Here is an 18,413-nt window from a genome sequence, read left to right on the forward strand (position 1 = left end):
ATTTGGCCTTTTCTCGAACTTGTCAAAACCTCAAAAGAAATCCGACCAGGACATGTCTGTGTTATTTTTTTTCCCGCAATATATTGTTTATCTTTATAGTTGAAATATCAAAGTAGATACATCCGTCCTTGTTTGTTGGACACAACTTGATTGATTTTTGGATATTGATTTTTGAGACCATCCAAGAACTCTCACACGTATATCTGGTTCACGGATTTGGTTCTATTAACTTTCTGATTGTGAGAGAAATATATATATATATAACTCTGAATATTATTCATTGATTAAGATTCATTAAGTTGAACTCTCAAAATTGTATTTAGGTTTTGTCCATACAGGTTGCCTACGAAAAAGTTGGTGGTGTATTTTGGTACCCTCAGTGTTTTCATTATATGACGAAATGAGGGGGACGAAACAATCTTAGAAATAGCACAATCATTGGGTATCACCACTGCACTTGCAGAGGAAACTCGAGCCATGCTCATCGCTTCTAGAACGTCGACATAACGTGAATGGCCAAAAGTTCAGTTTGAAAACAGACTTGGAGAGCTTAACGAGATTTCTAACCTCGGACGTCGATGCTCCATGGCATATTTCTAATCAGATTGCAGAAATCAAGTATAGGTTTATCCAAATTCAGCAATATCCTATTAGACACGTCTATAGAGAATGAAATCAAGCAACAGACGGTCTGGCAATCGAACGACGTATGATTGCTCTACAGGCAAGCTCGCAACAACAGTATGGGACAATATCATTCCCCCACCTATAAATTCTATCGTGATAGCAGATTCTATGGGCATAACATCCAACGTGTAATCTCAGTTCAACTTAATACAATGAATGCTTCAAAATAATAAAAACCACAATAACTCACCGATTTGGCCTTTTCTCGAACTCGTCAAAACCCCAAAAGAAAACCGACCAGGACGTGTAAGCTCTCTGTCTCACTACAGACTTGACTCACTTTTTCATCTCTCTTTCTCTGAAACTCTTTCTTTATTTTCTTCAGAAAACCCTAATTAGTAAGATTGCAGTGAGTTATTAAAAATGGGTCATAATAAACCAAGAAGAAACAAAGGTCACGCTTCTAATCATAGGGGACAATCCAGTAATCTTTGTGAATTTCCTAAGTAAGAACATATTCTTTTTTTAGTTTATAAGCTTTGATTTTTGGTTTGAAGCTAATAAATTGATTCACTTTTATCTTTTAGATTCTGGGTTTTGTTTTTAATTGCCTAAAATTTGTCTTTGCTTTTTTTACAGTGAAGATGGTAATGGGGAGTCTCTCCCAAGAGATCAAGGTATAATTTTATTTATTTTTTTGGTAATAATCATGGCATTGTTTGTAATTTTGTTTGGATATTTAGAGGGTTATTAACAAGGGTTCATGTTGAAACTGGATTGGTTAAAGAAATTCGCAATATTCTTTTTGCTCTCTTGAGATTTTTGTAAAAAAAAAAAAGGTATTGGAGGACAATGGAAAATTGGAACATACTACAATCTTGTTAGAAGAGGCAACTCAGAAGCGTTTTTGCATGAGTAGTTGTTGGTTAGGATTTGCCTGGTTATGTTGTATGTTTAGACGATAAATGCTAGTAAGCAATTCTTTACAGAATGTTGAGGCATGAAAAGCTGGTTTCAGTTTTTATCTTGTTTTCACAAAGTAGCATATGTGCTAGTTCTCAAAAATTTGCAAACCAGCGTTTGTTGTAGACCCAAGACTAGTTTGCAAGTTGCTGTGTCAACTGTCTTGGCATGCTGAAATGCGTACATCCAAGTCAAAGATAAAGCAGTATTTCCATTTCGGTCACCATGGCATCATGGAATGTGTTGTATATCTTTTTGTTTATGTTTTCATTTTTCTGTCGAGACTTTAATCTCTCTGGTATTGTATTTTCTTTAATAAAATTTGGGACCACGTAGGTCCCATTTCTTTTATGGTAGTATAGAGAGTGTCACATAACCTTATGGTGAAATAGGTATATTGTTTCTTGATGGAGTTGTAGAGCAGACCTGGTGTTGAATCAAGAGTTAATTTTTTGTGAGGATGTTCTACTTATCATGCAGGGGATCCCCACTATAAATTACTTCAGCCTAAAATTATTAACCCCCATGATGCTATGGTGTTATAGCAAAAAAAAAAAAAAAGAAGGGGAATTCAGCTCACAAGATGGGGTTGCATATTTTAGAATGATATAATTTTCCGTGAGAATGGTCTGCACGATGAGTAGAACATTTTCACGAAAAATTAGCTCTTGATTTGACTTCAAGTGTACCTTACATCTCTACAAGAAAAGTAGCCTATGACTGTACCATTTAAAATTCGTAACTGCTACTTGCCAAACTCTTGTGTTTTACTCTTCAGGTCAAGAAGCTGATTCGTGCATTAACGGGATCACTATTTGCTTTAGATTGATAAGTCAGTACAGTGGTTTAGAAACTTCTGTCCGTTAAAAGTCTGTTCCAAACTTATTACATGGTACTAACTTCTATCCTTTGTGGTCTGCAAAATTAGTTACAGTTATATTTTGATGAAAGTGGAGACTCCATGGTATGCTTGCTTAACTAGTAACAAACACTTTATAACTTTGAGCTTTTGGAGAAGATGGATGTTTAACATGGCATCGGAGTAGACCAAGTAATGGGACCAACAAACACCTGTACTTCACATCTTCCAAGGAACTACTTCGGTACCATGTCTATCAACCATCTTGTCTAAAAGCTTGAACTTATAGAGAGTAGGTGCAGATTATATACACAGATGTGAAGCTAGGCCTACTGTTCTGAATATGTTTATTTAGCTTTATCCTCAGGTTGTCAAAATGGAAATCCAAATTCTTCTGCATGTTTGTTTTCTGCTGTATATACGTAGCTTACAGTCCTAACTCTGGAAGCTGGAGAATTTAACTGCTTTTCTTGCAGATGCTTCAACTGAAGAGGAATCTGCAGTATCAACTATTCAACTTGCCATGTGGGTATGCTTCTACCCGTAGATATATTCTCTTTCAAGTTGTGCTCCTATTTGTATATGTACTGCATTTACTTGCTGGTTCAAGAGTTATTATATGATATTGTGCATTGTTTCTAATTACCTTTCGAGATTTAAGCAAGTTATTTGTTGTGGATCCAGGATTTTGGACAGTGCGATGCCAAGAGATGCACAGGTCGTAAACTTTCACGATTTGGTTTGTTGAAGGTAAGTGTCCACTTTCTATTGCTTAGGTTCTATTTGGTATCAAGTTGTGGCGTTCTTGTTTATCAGTATGGATTTTGACATAGTTTCCTAACAATTTCCAGTATGGTTTGTAGTATGAGCTAATAGCTGAAGCTGCAATGGCCGGGCAAAAATAAGTCTCATTTTATTGGTCCCTAGTTTTAGAAGCTGGAGCTGCAATGTCCGTACAAAAAATAAGTCTTATTATATTCGTCTCTAGTTTTAGAAATTGGTGAAATCATATAGATTATATTTACCCCTACTATAAGAATAACAAATGAAACAAAGAAATGAAGAGTTTAATAATTTTCCCACTGCATGGCTAACCATTAACGAGTCCTAGGCTATAGATCATGTACATTTAGGTCGCTTGTTCATGGTTAGCCATGTAGTTGGCTCCCATTCAGTGGGCAGAGCAATCTAGATGTACAGGATCTGTGGCCTAGGACTCGTTAATATTGGTCAGCCATGTAGTTGGCTCCCTTGCAGTAAGCGCCAAGGGAAAGTTGAAGATGTTCTGTCTATGTCAAATAGGTTCAAGTGGAACCAAGCTTGGTGTTTCGTAATATCCAAATATAAGCCTGTAGTTCCAATTTGCAAAAAAGAAAACAACAAATAAAAGGAAACCAGAACAAGAAAGAAGCATATGAATATATTTCAATGTTTTGGCATGCTACCCTTTGAAGTTCATCTGTCCTTATCAGATAAATTACCCACTTCAAGTGTTGATTACTTACATTCGCCGCTACCTACTAGGTTCATCACTCATAAGAATTTCGCCATGCAGGAGTTGCGGGTGACTAATGGCTTTGCTGGAATTGTTCTAAGGTATATTTATGGACTACATTATCCTTGTTGGTAAAATTTTCATATTCAAAGTGTCATGGATTATAGTCCTCACTGACATCACCTCTAATGGATGATGCTTCCTTGCTGCTTTTAAATTATGTAAACACAGTTGCGTATTTCTTGTCTTAGCATGTGTCCTTCGTATCTGGAGAGGCTCTTGTGATTTTAAACTTTGAAGATGGCTGCTATGCCTGATAACATTTAATCCTTGTCTAAAATTTGGCAGTCCTGTTGGGACGCAATGTGTCTCAAAGGAAGATCACCCATTAATGAAGAGAAAAGGGCTAGCTGTAGTAGATTGCTCATGGGCCCGCTTGGGTGATGTGCCTTTTGTGAAGCTTCGTTGTGGTGCTCCTCGTCTCTGTACGAAATTCTATCCATTTTCTTAAGAATTGATAAAATATCTTCTGTTAATTACAGAATAGCAGCTTTTTTGTCTATTAGTCATAAAAGGTTTACATCGTCCATTTCTTGGAACTGAAAGATGGTTCGGTTGATGGTGCTTTGCATCAATTACCTTTCTTTTCTGAACCATTTCATTCTTCTAATTTAGAGCCCTAATCGTCACAGGAACTTTTGTGGTTGTGGTTGTGCTTGTTTAGGATCATTGTATTGCTAATCTAGTTAGTTAATACTAAGCAATGTTTTACATCTCAACGATTGAACTTCAAACTTGCAGTGCCGTGGTTAGTGGCAGCAAATAACGTAAATTATGGCCGGCCATGTCAGCTATCCTGTGTGGAAGCATTGTCTGCCGCTCTAATTATATGGTATTGTACTCATACCTTCTTTGGTACCAGCTATAATTAGATTACTTGTTTCCTGGTTAAGTTATAATTCTTGCCAGTCGTTGGGAAAGTGAAAAACATGGATTTCATGGGAAACCAAGAATCCAGATTTTTTATTATACAATATGAAAACCAAATTAGTCTGTTGCAAATCTTAATTTAATTTTATTAATACTTCGGATAGTTGATATGAAAACAGCTTTAAAAATTCTGTTTTATGTTTGGCAGTGGAGAGGAGGATGCAGCAAATGTGTTGTTAGGCAAATTTAAGTGGGGTCACGCGTTCTTGTCTCTGAACAAGTATGTATTCCGTAAGAGATAAAACAAGAAATATTTGTGTGTAGATACTGATGACTTTCCCTACTAAAGTGAACAATTCTTTGTTATAATAATAAAAGTTGGGCTATAATGACTAAATTTGAGCGGACTTGATCCCTTGCAGGGAGCTATTGAAGGCATATTCGCAATGCAACAACAGTGCAGAAATTATTTCCGTTCAGAATGATTGGCTTGCCAAGAACGCTAAGGCGCCAAAGGATAATTCTCAAGATGCAGATGGTATGTTTTCATTGTTTGTTATTGCTTTAGAGCATTCAGTTTGAGTAGTGTATTCAATGTCGTATCAAGTACTTTAAAACTAAGTTTACATTTACAGATGCAATCGTTCAACAAACATAACCCATGATATTTTCGATGTTATTTCGACTTTAGATTATTTTTTACGCACGATCCCTTCCCGAGTAAGGGTGATTTAGATTAAGATTAACTAAAGAAGCCAAGATATTATCTACTATAAGAAATTATTACAGGATCCATGCTTTGAACCACATTGTAGAATTTCTTATTAAACTGTGCTTAATGTTGTTTCGTCCTGTGATATTTCAGGGGGATTTGAAGTATCGCGAACAATCAATGAAAGTGGGTCTGACTATGATTCTGAAGATGGACTTCCTCCACTGGAAGAAAATCTGAATCACCTTGCCTTGGACGACAGCGAGGAAGAAAGTGACTGAATGCCCATTAGAATGCAAAGTGTCTTTATGTTTGTTCCTGCCATCTTTCTCAAAATATTGTATTCTATTTACGGTATATGTAAAAGAAGAAAAGTTAGGAGCTAGCTATCAGTAAAAGAAGTTACATTGTGCTTTGAAACATCACTACCACCACACATTCTGTCAATAATTACATCCATCAAGTCAATCATGCCAAATAATATCCGATGAAACTGGATACTTGCCTTACTTTTGTACTTTTAGTTAAAATTCAAGCTAGGTAGAGGAGATAAAACCATAATTTTACTGTTACCATTTGTAATTTGCTTAGTCGACTACTACTACTTCATTACCTATACATGACAAAATCTTATAAACGGACATCATCATCTTAGTACCAAGTTAGCTTTTTTCATTCCGACACATTTTATTCTCTTCGCATTTTTAGTATAAGATTCCTCATCTCAAACACAGTCTCTTCTTCCCTCTTCACATTCTTTCACTCACTCTCTCTCTCTCCCTCACCCACTAGCTTCTTGCCTTCTTGTCGCGTCCCTGGTAACTCAAGCCACTGATCATTTTGGTAGACCTCGCTCTTCGAGATCTTCGACTTCATCGGCCTCGAGATAATGCGCAAGCGTTCTAAGCAGAGAGCTGCCTGATTGGTTCATGCAGATATGTTTGATTCAAACAGAATATCAAGTAAGCTCATCTTATATTCACAATCTCATATACAAGAATATAGAGAAAATATATGTTTGATAAATTTTATGGGCGTAAAAAAAAAGTTTACTGTCATGCCATGGTTTGAAGTTCTTAATCCTTGTTGACTGCCTTATTCCTTTCCATATTCATTAGAAAGCTAAGATCTGAGCTTGAGAATGAGTTTTGCTACATAGAACTACTAAAAACTGCTGGTTGTGAAACATGGACTTTGCTATTTTCAGATCTCATAGTCCGACTAGAACGTTTATTTTCTTCTTGGTGCTCATCTAGTTAGCATTCATTTACGTTACTTTTAAAAAAGCTGTGCATAATGTAAAAGAAAATAAGAAAGAAAGATTACCACTGCAGCTAGTGGCTTCCCAGTATTGTTATTCTGTTAGAGAATCAGTAGTGGTGGGATAGTGTGCTTGGTTTGTCTTGGTTGTAATTGGTGCTCATCTTTTGTTTTTTTCTTTTCTTCTGAGTGGGCTTCTCTGCCATTCTCTGTTGCTGCACTACAGTTTGCTTTTTTTTTTTGTATGTTTTTTTCTTTTTCAATAAAATTTTAAGTTTTTCAGTCAAAAAATAAATAAAATCTTTTTTGATACCGAGAAAAATCAGTAAGTCTTCTACGTCATTAACATACAAATTGAAATTTCTGCAGATTATGAAATTTTAGAGGAGTGGAAAGCTGGAATGACATTAATGACACCATGTTCATTGGATGAACTCAGCATGTTAGTCCAATTTGGGGTTCTTGGAAGTGTTCTAATGTGTTTCATACGGAAAAAATGTGGACATCGATCAGGATTTACAGAAGAGTTAGAAGCAGAAAAGTACCCCGGAAGCATAAGACTTGGTTCCGCTTACAGAGCTACTATAGGTTGTTCCGTTTTACTAACCGGAGTGCACTTACTGATGCTTTTGAGAATGTTAAACGGGGACAAATCCCTTTATTGCGAATCAAAACTTTTAGTTTTCTGTCAAGAAATCTTGCAAGTGGTATCATGGTTAATCACATTGCTTATGGTTATCACCCTTCCGAACTCAAGGTCTTTGAAGCTTCCATGGGTGCTAAGAGCCTGGTGGATTTTGAGCTTCTTATTATCCGTTATCCATACAGTTGTGGACACTCGTAACATTCTTATAAACCATAAATCTCCTGGAGTAGGCAGTTACGCGGATTTCCTTGGTTTGATTGCCTCGGCGTACTTGCTTGGTATTTCAGTCAGAGGGACAACAGGCATCAGCTTCATAACAAATAGCAACACAGAGCCGCTACTGCGCAAAACTGAAAAACATCCAGGAGGCAAAAGGGAAAAAGAATCTCCTTACTCAAAGGCTACTCTTCTCCAACTGATTACATTCTCTTGGCTCACTCCTCTATTCAAAGCTGGATATAAGAAAGCGCTTGAACAAGATGATATCCCAGACATTGATATCCCAGAATTCCTCTCTCATTTGTTTAGCGATAGTTTACGACAGGTCAAGGAGAGAGATCATAGCACCAATAACCCATCCATCTACAAGGCAATCTTTCTATTGATCAGGAAAAAAGCAGCTGTCAATGCCGTCTTCGCAGTGGTCAATGCGGGTGCATCATATGTTGGCCCGTACCTGATAAATGATTTTGTGGCGTTTTTAAGTCAGAAGAAGAATTACAGCGTAAAGACGGGCTACATAATTGCACTAGCATTCTTAAGTGCTAAAATGGTTGAAGTGATTGCACAGAGGCAGTTAGGCATGCGTCTGAGAGCGGCTTTGATATCCCACATATATAAAAAGGGTCTTCATCTGTCCAGCCAGTCTAGACAAAAACACAGTAGTGGAGAGATAATTAACCTCATGAGTGTCGATATCAACCGAATTACAGACTTCATCTGGTTCATGAATACGATATGGATGCTGCCAATACAAATTTCACTGGCAACGTACATCCTATAGATTAATGTAGGCCTTGGTGCATATGCTGGATTGGCGGCAACCTTACTAATGATGGCTTGCAACATACCTATTACAGGCACTATCCAGAAATCCTTCCAGTCAAAGATCATGGAAGCCAAGGACGCACGTATGAAAGCTACGTCAGAAGTTCTTCGAAACATGAAAACTCTGAAACTTCAAGCTTGGGATATCAAGTACCTTCTAAAGATTGAAAATTTGAGGAAAATTGAGTATGGCTGGATATGGAAATCATCGCGCTTATTTGCAGTCTCGTCTTTTATCTTCTGGGGATCCCCGCATTAATATCTGCAGCGACTTTTGGTGCATGCATTTTACTTAGGATCCCACTAACAGCAGGGAAAGTCTTATCTGCATTGGCAACATTCAGAATGTTACAAGATCCGATATTCACTTTGACAGACTCGCTGTCAGCTATTGTGCAAGCTAAAATTTCAGTTGACAGGGTTGCATCATATCTCCAAGAAGATGAAATACAAGAAGATGCGGTCATTTCTGTTCCAAAAGAGACGTCGGAGGAGGTCGCGCTCGAGATTGAGAACGGGAGATTCAGTTGGGACCCTGAATCAAGTACTCCAACCCTCAGCGGAATACAGTTAAAAGTGATGAAAGGGATGAAAGTTGCAATTTGTTGAACTGTCGGGTCAGGGAAGTCTAGTTTACTCTCTTGCATAATCGGAGAAATACCGAAGATTTTCGGAACAGTGAAAGTTAGTGGGACGAAGGGATATGTCCCTCAGTCCTCCTGGATATTAACTGGAAATATAAGAGACAACATTCTCTTCGGGAATCCATATGATCAAGTCAAATATGAGAGAACAGTAAGAGCATGTGCATTGACAAAGGATTTTGAGCTCTTCCAAGCTGGAGACTTGACAGAGATAGGAGAACGAGGAATTAATATGAGTGGAGGTCAGAAACAAAGGATACAACTTGCTCGAGCTGCTTACCAGGATGCTGACATATATATTCTCGATGACCCATTCAGTGCCGTTGATGCTCATACCGGAAGACAACTTTTTGAGGTTAGACATTTTTTCCCGCGTAGTAGAATGCATGGTTATCTAACGTGCTTGAATAATCATACTATATGCTTCTAATTTTATGTATGTACGTTTAACTTTGGTGCATGCAGGAATGTCTGATGGGAATCCTCAAAGACAAGACTATATTTTATGTGACGCACCAAGTAGAGTTTCTCCCGTCGGCTGACGGAATTCTGGTAAGAGATTGTTAGCACAACATTCTTGTCTATTGCTGAACTCCCATGCAAAAATGAAATTCAAGGTTTCTAGGATTACTTACAAGAAGTAAGACATAATAAGCTAACCTTATTAATGTTTACGTAACAGATGATGCAACAAGGAAATATCGTTCAAGCTGGAAGATTCGACGAACTTGTTAAACAGAATTTTGGATTGAGTTGTTGGTTGGTGCACATACGGAAGCTCTAGAATCAATCAATAATGTCGAAAATTCCTCGGAGAAGGCGATGTCTAATTTAATTGAAACAGAGATAGATAGTACAACAACAAAAACATATGTAACGGGTATACATGATTCAGAACAGGATCTCTCTCTAGAGATAATAGGCAAAGCAGCTGGGAGATTGACACAAGAGGAAGAAAGAGAAACAGGAAGTATCGGCAAAGACGTTTATTGGTCATACTTGACCCTGGTGTGGGGTTGTGCATTGGTTCCATTGATAATCTTATCTCAAACTAGTTTCCAAGTATTACAGATAGCCAGCAACTACTGGATGGCATGGGCTTCTCCTATCACTACAGATTCCAAGCCAGTAGTAGACATGAAATCAATGTTCCTTGTGTATATAGTTCTATCAGTAGGAAGTGCATTTTGCGCACTGGCCCGCGCATAATTGGTAGCTATGGACGGCACTCTAACGGCACAAAAACTCTTCGTCAACATGCTTCATAGTGTGCTCAGGGCGCCAATGTCTTTCTTCGATTCGACTCCAACCGGAAGAATCTTAAATCGAGTAAGTTAACACAAACACTTCCAATATCATGCACATAGTGACGGAAACTCGGGGTTGTATTTATGGTGTTCTACAATTGATGTTCATGAAACTCCACAGGATATTCAGACAAATAACGCCCTGAAAATGTTTCTCATTTACCAGGCATCTACAGATCAAAGTGTGCTGGATTTGGAATTACCCGGGAAGGTGGGCTCGTGTGCTTTCTCAATCATTCAAATTCTGGGGACTATTGCAGTTATGTCACAGGTTGCATGGCAAGTATTTGTCATCTTCATCCCAGTGATGGGAATATGCATATGGTACCAGGTAAGGCCTCCTTTTTGGACTGTTATGAGTCTAAGAGAGTGTTTCTTTTCTTACTCACTAAATGGGCGTTCAAGCCAGGTATTGGAACGGCTCATAGTCATTTCAAACCATTTAACGATAAAAAAGAAAAAGGTCTACCCCTAAATGAGGATTTTAAGTTGAATATCCGTGTCTTATAATGGATCACTGCTACAGCAATATTATACACCTACTGCAAGAGAACTGGCACGCTTATCTGGGATTCAAAGAGCTCCATACCTCCATCACTTTGCAGAATCACTTGCAGGAGCTGCAACAATCAGGGCATACGACCAAGAAGAGCGCTTCATGAAAACGAACCTAGGACTCATTGATAATGAATCAAGGCCATGGAATGGCTCTCCTTCAGACTGAACATATTGTCTAATCTTGTGTTCGCATCCTCATTAGTTGTGCTCGTGAGCCTACCCGAAGGAGTTATCAAGCCAAGTAAGCAATACAAATTCTCATTTCCACGCACAAAAAAAAAGGTAAATCTAATGTCGATATTTGAAGTTAGTTAGCTAATTGCAAGTTGGACCAAAATATAGGTATTGCAGGGCTAGCAGTGACATATGGACTCAATTTGAACGTACTTCAAGCATCTGTCATATGGAACTTGTGCAATGCAGAAAATAAAATGATTTCAGTAGAAAGGATATCGCAATATTCGAAACTAAGTAGTGAAGCCCCTCTTGTGATTGAGAATTGTAGACCACCAAGCAACTGGCCTGAGTTTGAAAGATTTGCTTCAAAAACTTGCACGTACGTAAAGCCCCTAAATATATCCTAATACTCCATTACTCAACATTCCAAATTGGTAGAGATAACTGATTATCATTACTTTTCTGCAGATTCGATATGCCGAACATCTTCCATCCGTCTTAAAAAACATAAACTGCACAGTTCCAGGAAGAAAGAAAGTTGGAGTTGTAGGAAGAACAGGGAGCGGGAAATCAACTCTTATACAAGTTCTCTTTCGGACAGTGGAACCTAAAGAAGGAAGCATTGTAATTGATGATATTGATATCAGCAGTATAGGTCTACATGACTTGAGATCCAAACTTAGCATCATTCCTCAAGATCCGACATTGTTCGAAGGAACCATTAGAGGAAACCTCGATCCTCTAGAGCAATTCTCTGACAGAGAAATATGGGAGGTTGTTATTTGTTATTATTTTTCCATATAAAAGAACTTATTTATCATTTATTCTGAAAGCTTGCTGAAGATTAAATTAAATTGTTTTTAGGCGTTGGATAAATGTCAACTAGGTGATCTAGTACGTGCCAAGGAAGAAAAATTGGACTCACCAGGTAAGAGTCTTCTAATAAGGAATATGAAACGTAACTATGATCAAGTTACGGGCTTGTCTGAAGTTTTAGTTGCTGTCTATGCATGTATGCCTTTACAGTGGTTGAGAACGGAGAAAACTGGAGTGTAGGTCATGTTGGAAGACGATTAATAAAAAAAATAATTTTTTAAAGTTTTAATAAAAAATTATAATTTATTGTTTTATTTTGTGAATGAAACTTTTTAGTCCCACATCGTGGAGTTTCCAATTTTTAGTAGTTTTAAGAAACTATATAAACCTTTTAGTCCCACATCGGGGAGTTTTTCTTCTTAAGTTGTATTTGTCAATTATATAAAGAATTTCACTACTTTTGTAAAATCTATGGGAAAGGGGTTGCTCTATATTTTAGAGGGACCCCTAAGGGAAAATATTTTATAGCGGTTTTTAAGCATTCACGATTTTCCTTAACGGTTTTTTCGGAGTTGCCAAGCTCAAGTTGAGCATCTACTACATATGCTAGTAGTAGGTGTATTAGGGTGTTTTATCCTGGAGATATCCGTCCTGTGAGGGCTATAGCATCACTCTTGAGTGTAGCCGGGCGCTAATGTCTTAAGGACAGCGTGTTGAACACGTGACTCACTCTATTTTCCAAAGTTTTGCCTTGTTGCTGTTGCGGAGATGCGGGGAGCTTGTTCGTTTCGTCAAAGCAATCACTTCCATTATAAAGGAGCTAAGTATCAATAACTTTTGCTTATTTGATTTTTCTTTGTTTTTGATTATTGCACCCAACAATCTTAAGACATTAGCGCTTGTAATAATCGAAAACGATTGATTGGTTTGTGAATCATGGATGTTAATTGTGGAGTGAAAAAACAAAAACGAATTTCTGGTCAGCTGTAGATTTTCAATTTTATCTTTTAATCTAGAAGGAATTTCGATTAACCCCTTTTGACACAACGTATTAGACATCCTGATAGTTACCCGCGTAAAATTTCAGAATTTTTCGAGTTGTAAAAGTATTTTTTTGATATTTTACAAAACAGAAAAACGTTTCTGAAAAATTCTGACGAGCAGAAAATTGTTGTTAACTAAATTAATTTTTGTGGGGTAACCATGAGTTTTTTGAAACGCTGATTCAAACGAAGTTTGTATATATAGATGTTATCTTCAAAACTCATATTTTACTTTCTGATTTGGAATTGTGATTTGTGAATAAAGGTGTCATCTCCGAGGGACATGGCTAATAGCCGCATGTGGTTGGAAACAAATCTTCCAAAGATGGCAAAGGTGAGAACATCGAACGCAACTCTAAGCATGGTCTTCATGATAAAGGTATATTTCGTAAACCTGAATCCGGAATTACTTTAGTTAAGGGTGAGTGTTATGTTTGTAAAATTCCTGTCCACGCGGCAGTAAATTGTAGACAACATAAAAACCTTAATAAGTAGAAAGTTAATGCTAATTTAGTTGAAACAAACTAGAACGAGTTTGGTGGCATGATGTCGGAAGTTATTTTAATAACCAATGTGAGAGACCAGTAGGTGGACTTTGGAGCCACCAAGAATGTTTGTTGAAACAGAGACCTGTTCACCTCCTATCATAAGATAGGGGATGTCGAGAAACTCTTATTGAGTAACTCATATGCAATAGAGGTTGCATAAAAGGAAAAGGTCGAGCAGAAGCTCATATCTGTAATATTCTCACATTGAATGAAGTTTTCATGTTCCGAGCATATGCGAAAATCTTGTATCTTGTTCTGTTGTATATGGAAAAATATTTAAGATCTTAATTGAATCTGGAAAACTTGTTGTAACTAGGCAGTGATTTTTTAAGCAAGAGTTATAGGACTTTAGGTCTATATAAGCTTAACGGAAAAACTGATGATGTGAACGTAGTTGATTCTTGTGATATCTTTGTGTGATTGATTGTTTTACGTGGTAGACTTGGAACCGTAAACTTATAAGTCAATGCTTAACTGGCTAGCATAGGCTTCGTACCCAAATTTAGTTTGGATTTTGAACACAAAAGTGAAATCTGTGAAGAATCAAAATATGCTATAAAATCTTTTAGCACAAATGTTCAGAGTAATTCTAAGCCTTTAGAATTAATTCAGTTAGGCCTAGTTGACATGAGTTCAACCCAAAACCACTGTGGTAAAAGATGGTTATAACTTCCGTAGATGATTGTACGAGGTACTATCTTGTATACTTGCTTAGGATAAGGATGACGCCTTAGAAGCCTTAAGATGTATAAACTTGAAGTTGGAAACCAATTAGAAGCCTTGAACATAACAACCGTATCCTTAAGGAGATGATAATTTCCATGTTGATTAGTTCAGGATTACCTGCGGCCTTGTGGGGGGAGGCAGTCCTCTTAACTAGTATATCCTGAATAAAGTACCCTTTTAAGAATCAGATGAAACTCCATATGGTTTATGGAACGGTAGATGACCTTCTTATGAATGTGTCAAAGTGTGGGGGGTTTGACTAAGATTGTAATTCCTCTTCCTAAAAGAACTAGATTGAAACCAAAAATGTTGATTGTGTTTTCGTATAGGGTATATTGAGTATACTTCTACAAATAGATTTTTGGTTGTGTGTTCTGATTTTTTCTGACATTGGTGTGAATATTATTACGGAATCTAGGGATGCTGAGTTCTTTGAACATGTTTATTCTAAACCTGTACCTCATTAGAGATGTGTTGTTGATCCCCTAGATTTATCTTCAAATAGTCAGAACTTATTTTAAAGGAAGATGAAGTTGATGTTGAGCCTAAGAGAAGTAAAATAATTAGACTTGAGACTTCTTATGAAACCGACTTCATAACATGCCTAGCTTAGTCTGAGCCACAGACTTGTAAAGAAGCCTTAATATCTACTGAAACCTCATTCTGGTAAGAAGCTTCATTTAGTGAAATGGACTCAGTCCGTTGGAACCAGACTTGGGAGCTTGTTAGTTTACCTCCAGGTTGTAAGACCATGGGATGTCAATGAGTCTTTAAGAGGAAACGATAGGTAGATGAAACTGTGGAAAAATATTAAGCTAAGTTGGTAGCTAAAGGCTATAAACTAAAAGAAGGTGTAGATTTCCTTGATTCTAATTCAATTTTGACGGAAATTACTTCCGTTGAGATACTAATTGTTATTGCTGCCATAAAGAACGTAGAGATACATCAGATGGATGTTAAGACAGCTTTTTCTAAAACCGTGAATTAGGTAAAGAAATTTACATAGATCAACCTGAAGACTTTGTAGTGAAAGGTTGTGAATAAAAAGTTTGTAATTTGAAAAATATTTGTATGGTTTTCAAATAAGCACGTAAACAGTGACATGGAAAATTTAATCATGTGATAATGGATAGTGGATTTAAATTAATGAATCTGACAAGTATGTCTACAAGTAACTTGTTAAGGATGTCTGTGTAATTGTATGCTTGTATGTTGATGATATGCTTGATACAAACATAGATGTGATCAATTCCACTAAAAACATGCACTGAATGAGAACATTGACTTGAAAGACTTGGGCCCTTTTGATGTAATCTTAGGGATGAGGATTAGAAGATAATCAAACATTTATAAGTCTTAGTCGTTCTCATTATGTTGAGTTGTGCTTAAGAGATACAATCAGTTTGATTGTAAACCTGCTTGTACTTCGTATGATTATTCTTGTAGTCTCAAGAAAAATAAGGGTAGTGGAGTATCTTAACTTGAATACTCAAAAGTTATAGGATGTCTGATGAATTTAGTGAACTGTAAGAATCCAGACATTGCCTATATTGTGAGTAAGTTAAGTGGATATAATTGTAGTCCAGAGCAAGAGAATTCAGATGCACTGAGTAGAGTATTATGGTACCTAAAATACTCTTTTGATTTATGAAAGGTATCTTGTTGTCCTTGGGACTTTATGATGCAAACTGGATAGTTGACTCAGAGGAGTCTAAGTCTACGAGTGGATATGGTTTCACTCTAACATGTGGGTTTGTTGTTGGAAGATTTACAAACAAACATATGGCTCAATTCATTATGGAATCTGAGAGTATTGCGTTAGATAAAGCATGAGAGGGGGCCGAGTGCCTAAGATGCTTTTTAGAAGACATTCCTCTTTGGCATAGGCCTGTGCCAGCTATATCTATACATTGTGTTAGCCAAGCTATAATAGTTAAAGCTAAGAAATAACTAATCTCAATCAGCATTATTTCCATTGATTGGATAAATTCCAAGGAGAATATCGCGCAATCTTTGACGAAAGGTTTGTACAAAGAGATAGTTAAAAATGCATCGAGGGGGTTGGGGCTTAAGCTCATATATTAAACTTGCCATGAAGGATACTCAACCTTGCTGACTGGAGATCCCATGATCAAGGTTTCGAATGAGACAACTAATTTGTGGTGGGTAAAGGTAAACACTATCAGAGATTTTCATTCTCTGCCCCTTCCCTATGGTGTAGACGTGATAGTGTGACTGCATGTGGAGGATGACTTTTTAATAAGTCTTAATGAGTTCTATAGTTTCAATTTAAGATTGAAGTGGGGTGTAGCAGTAACACTCTTTATGGAAACTCACCTATCTGAATGAGGAAGTGGGTCGCTTCCTGTGAGAATATGAGCTGATTCTCTAGAGCATTCTGAGAAACAGGATACGTCCAGGGCCAAAACGGACAAAACGGCACGAGCTTGGCAGCAATCTTGGAGATATCACCCGTGGTTGTTATCACGAATTACATCAAATGCTAGCAGTTCAAGACATAGTTCACTGTCGCTAGCAAGTAATTCTGGTAATATCTCACTAAGCAAAGGTTCAAGACCTCATGGACACCTCTGCCTAAAATGGTATTTCCTGCGTTTTTTATGTGATTTTCATTTTGATGGTTTTGGTATTACTGGAACTTAGGACCTAAAGGTCACTAAGGCTTCACTAGTTCATGCTTTTTCACTTTGGTGAAAGATACCTATAGTCTCACCATGTGAGAACTAAAGATGAAAGCTCTCAATACTATTATGATTTATGCAATCCATAGTATGACCCTGGGGTCAACACAATTTTGTGTGAGGGAGAGGACGTAGAAATGACTAGTATGATTTCAACACTTGCACGATCAGTCTGTTTGGATCGTGAGGTTGGGATGTTTATTTACCAAGATCTATCTGTGTTTTCATGTTTTATTGAGTTTTCATTCATGTGGGGGATTGTTGGAAAACGATTAATAAAAAAAATAATTTTTTAAAGTTTTAATAAAAAATTATAATTTATTGTTTTATTTTGTGAATGAAACTTTTTAGTCCCACATCGTGGAGTTTCCAATTTTTAGTAGTTTTAAGAAACTATATAAACCTTTTAGTCCCACATCGGGGAGTTTTTCTTCTTAAGTTGTATTTGTCAATTATATAAAGAATTTCACTACTTTTGTAAAATCTATGGGAAAGGGGTTGCTCTATATTTTAGAGGGACCCCTAAGGGAAAATATTTTATAGCGGTTTTTAAGCATTCGCGATTTTCCTTAACGGTTTTTTCGGAGTTGCCAAGCTCAAGTTGAGCATCTACTACATATGCTAGTAGTAGGTGTATTAGGGTGTTTTATCTTGGAGATATCCGTCCTGTGAGGGATATAGCATCACTCTTGAGTGTAGCCGGGCGCTAATGTCTTAAGGACAGTGTGTTGAACACGTGACTCACTCTATTTTCCAAAGTTTTGCCTTGTTGCTGTTGCGGAGATGCGGGGAGCTTGTTCGTTTCGTCAAAGCAATCATTTCCATTATAAAGGAGCTAAGTATCAATAACTTTTGCTTATTTGATTTTTATTTGTTTTTGATTATTGCACCCAACAGGTCAAAGACATTTATTCTGTTTTGGAAGGGCATTGTTAAAGAGAAGTAGCGTTCTCGTTCTTGATGAAGCGATTGCATCTGTTGATACAGCTACGGACGGAATTGTACAGAAGATCATAACTCGGAAGTTAGAAAATTGTACGGTTGTCACTGTAGCTCACAGAATTCATACGGTCATAGATAGTGATCTTGTTCTCGTCCTCAGTGAAGGTACGTAACTAAATTTTGAAAGATTTAAAAAAGTGGCTTATAGTATTGTCTGATTGAATTTATGGCTGACGTCTTGCGCAGGAAGGGTAATGGAATACGACACACCAGCTAAGCTACTCAGAACGGGAGGATTCGTTCTTCTCAAAACTCATAAAGGAGTACTCAATGAGATCTAAAGATTTCAACAATTTTAGCAAACGTGTATAATGTGGAGCTAACCCATATGAAATCTTAAATTCATTAGAT

At 37.1% G+C, this 18,413-nt stretch overlaps 1 protein-coding gene and 1 pseudogene across 1 annotated transcript; both read left to right on the forward strand.

Annotated features, from left to right (window-relative positions):
- The first annotated feature begins 930 nt into the window (after positions 1-930).
- LOC113281759 (ribosome biogenesis protein TSR3 homolog) lies at positions 931-6,079 on the forward strand. Its single transcript, XM_026530593.1, has 10 exons — positions 931-1,133; positions 1,267-1,304; positions 2,926-2,978; positions 3,134-3,199; positions 4,005-4,045; positions 4,293-4,429; positions 4,746-4,836; positions 5,083-5,154; positions 5,297-5,412; positions 5,740-6,079. Exons 1-10 carry the CDS (start codon positions 1,051-1,053, stop codon positions 5,865-5,867), a joined length of 825 nt encoding a protein of 274 aa, XP_026386378.1. The 5' UTR covers positions 931-1,050; the 3' UTR covers positions 5,868-6,079.
- A 281-nt stretch (positions 6,080-6,360) lies between these two features.
- On the forward strand, positions 6,361-18,374 carry LOC113271466 (annotated as a pseudogene).
- The last annotated feature ends 39 nt before the right edge of the window (positions 18,375-18,413 follow it).

This window comes from Papaver somniferum, chromosome 1 (assembly GCF_003573695.1).
Source record: "Papaver somniferum cultivar HN1 chromosome 1, ASM357369v1, whole genome shotgun sequence".
Taxonomy (NCBI): Eukaryota; Viridiplantae; Streptophyta; class Magnoliopsida; order Ranunculales; family Papaveraceae; genus Papaver; species Papaver somniferum.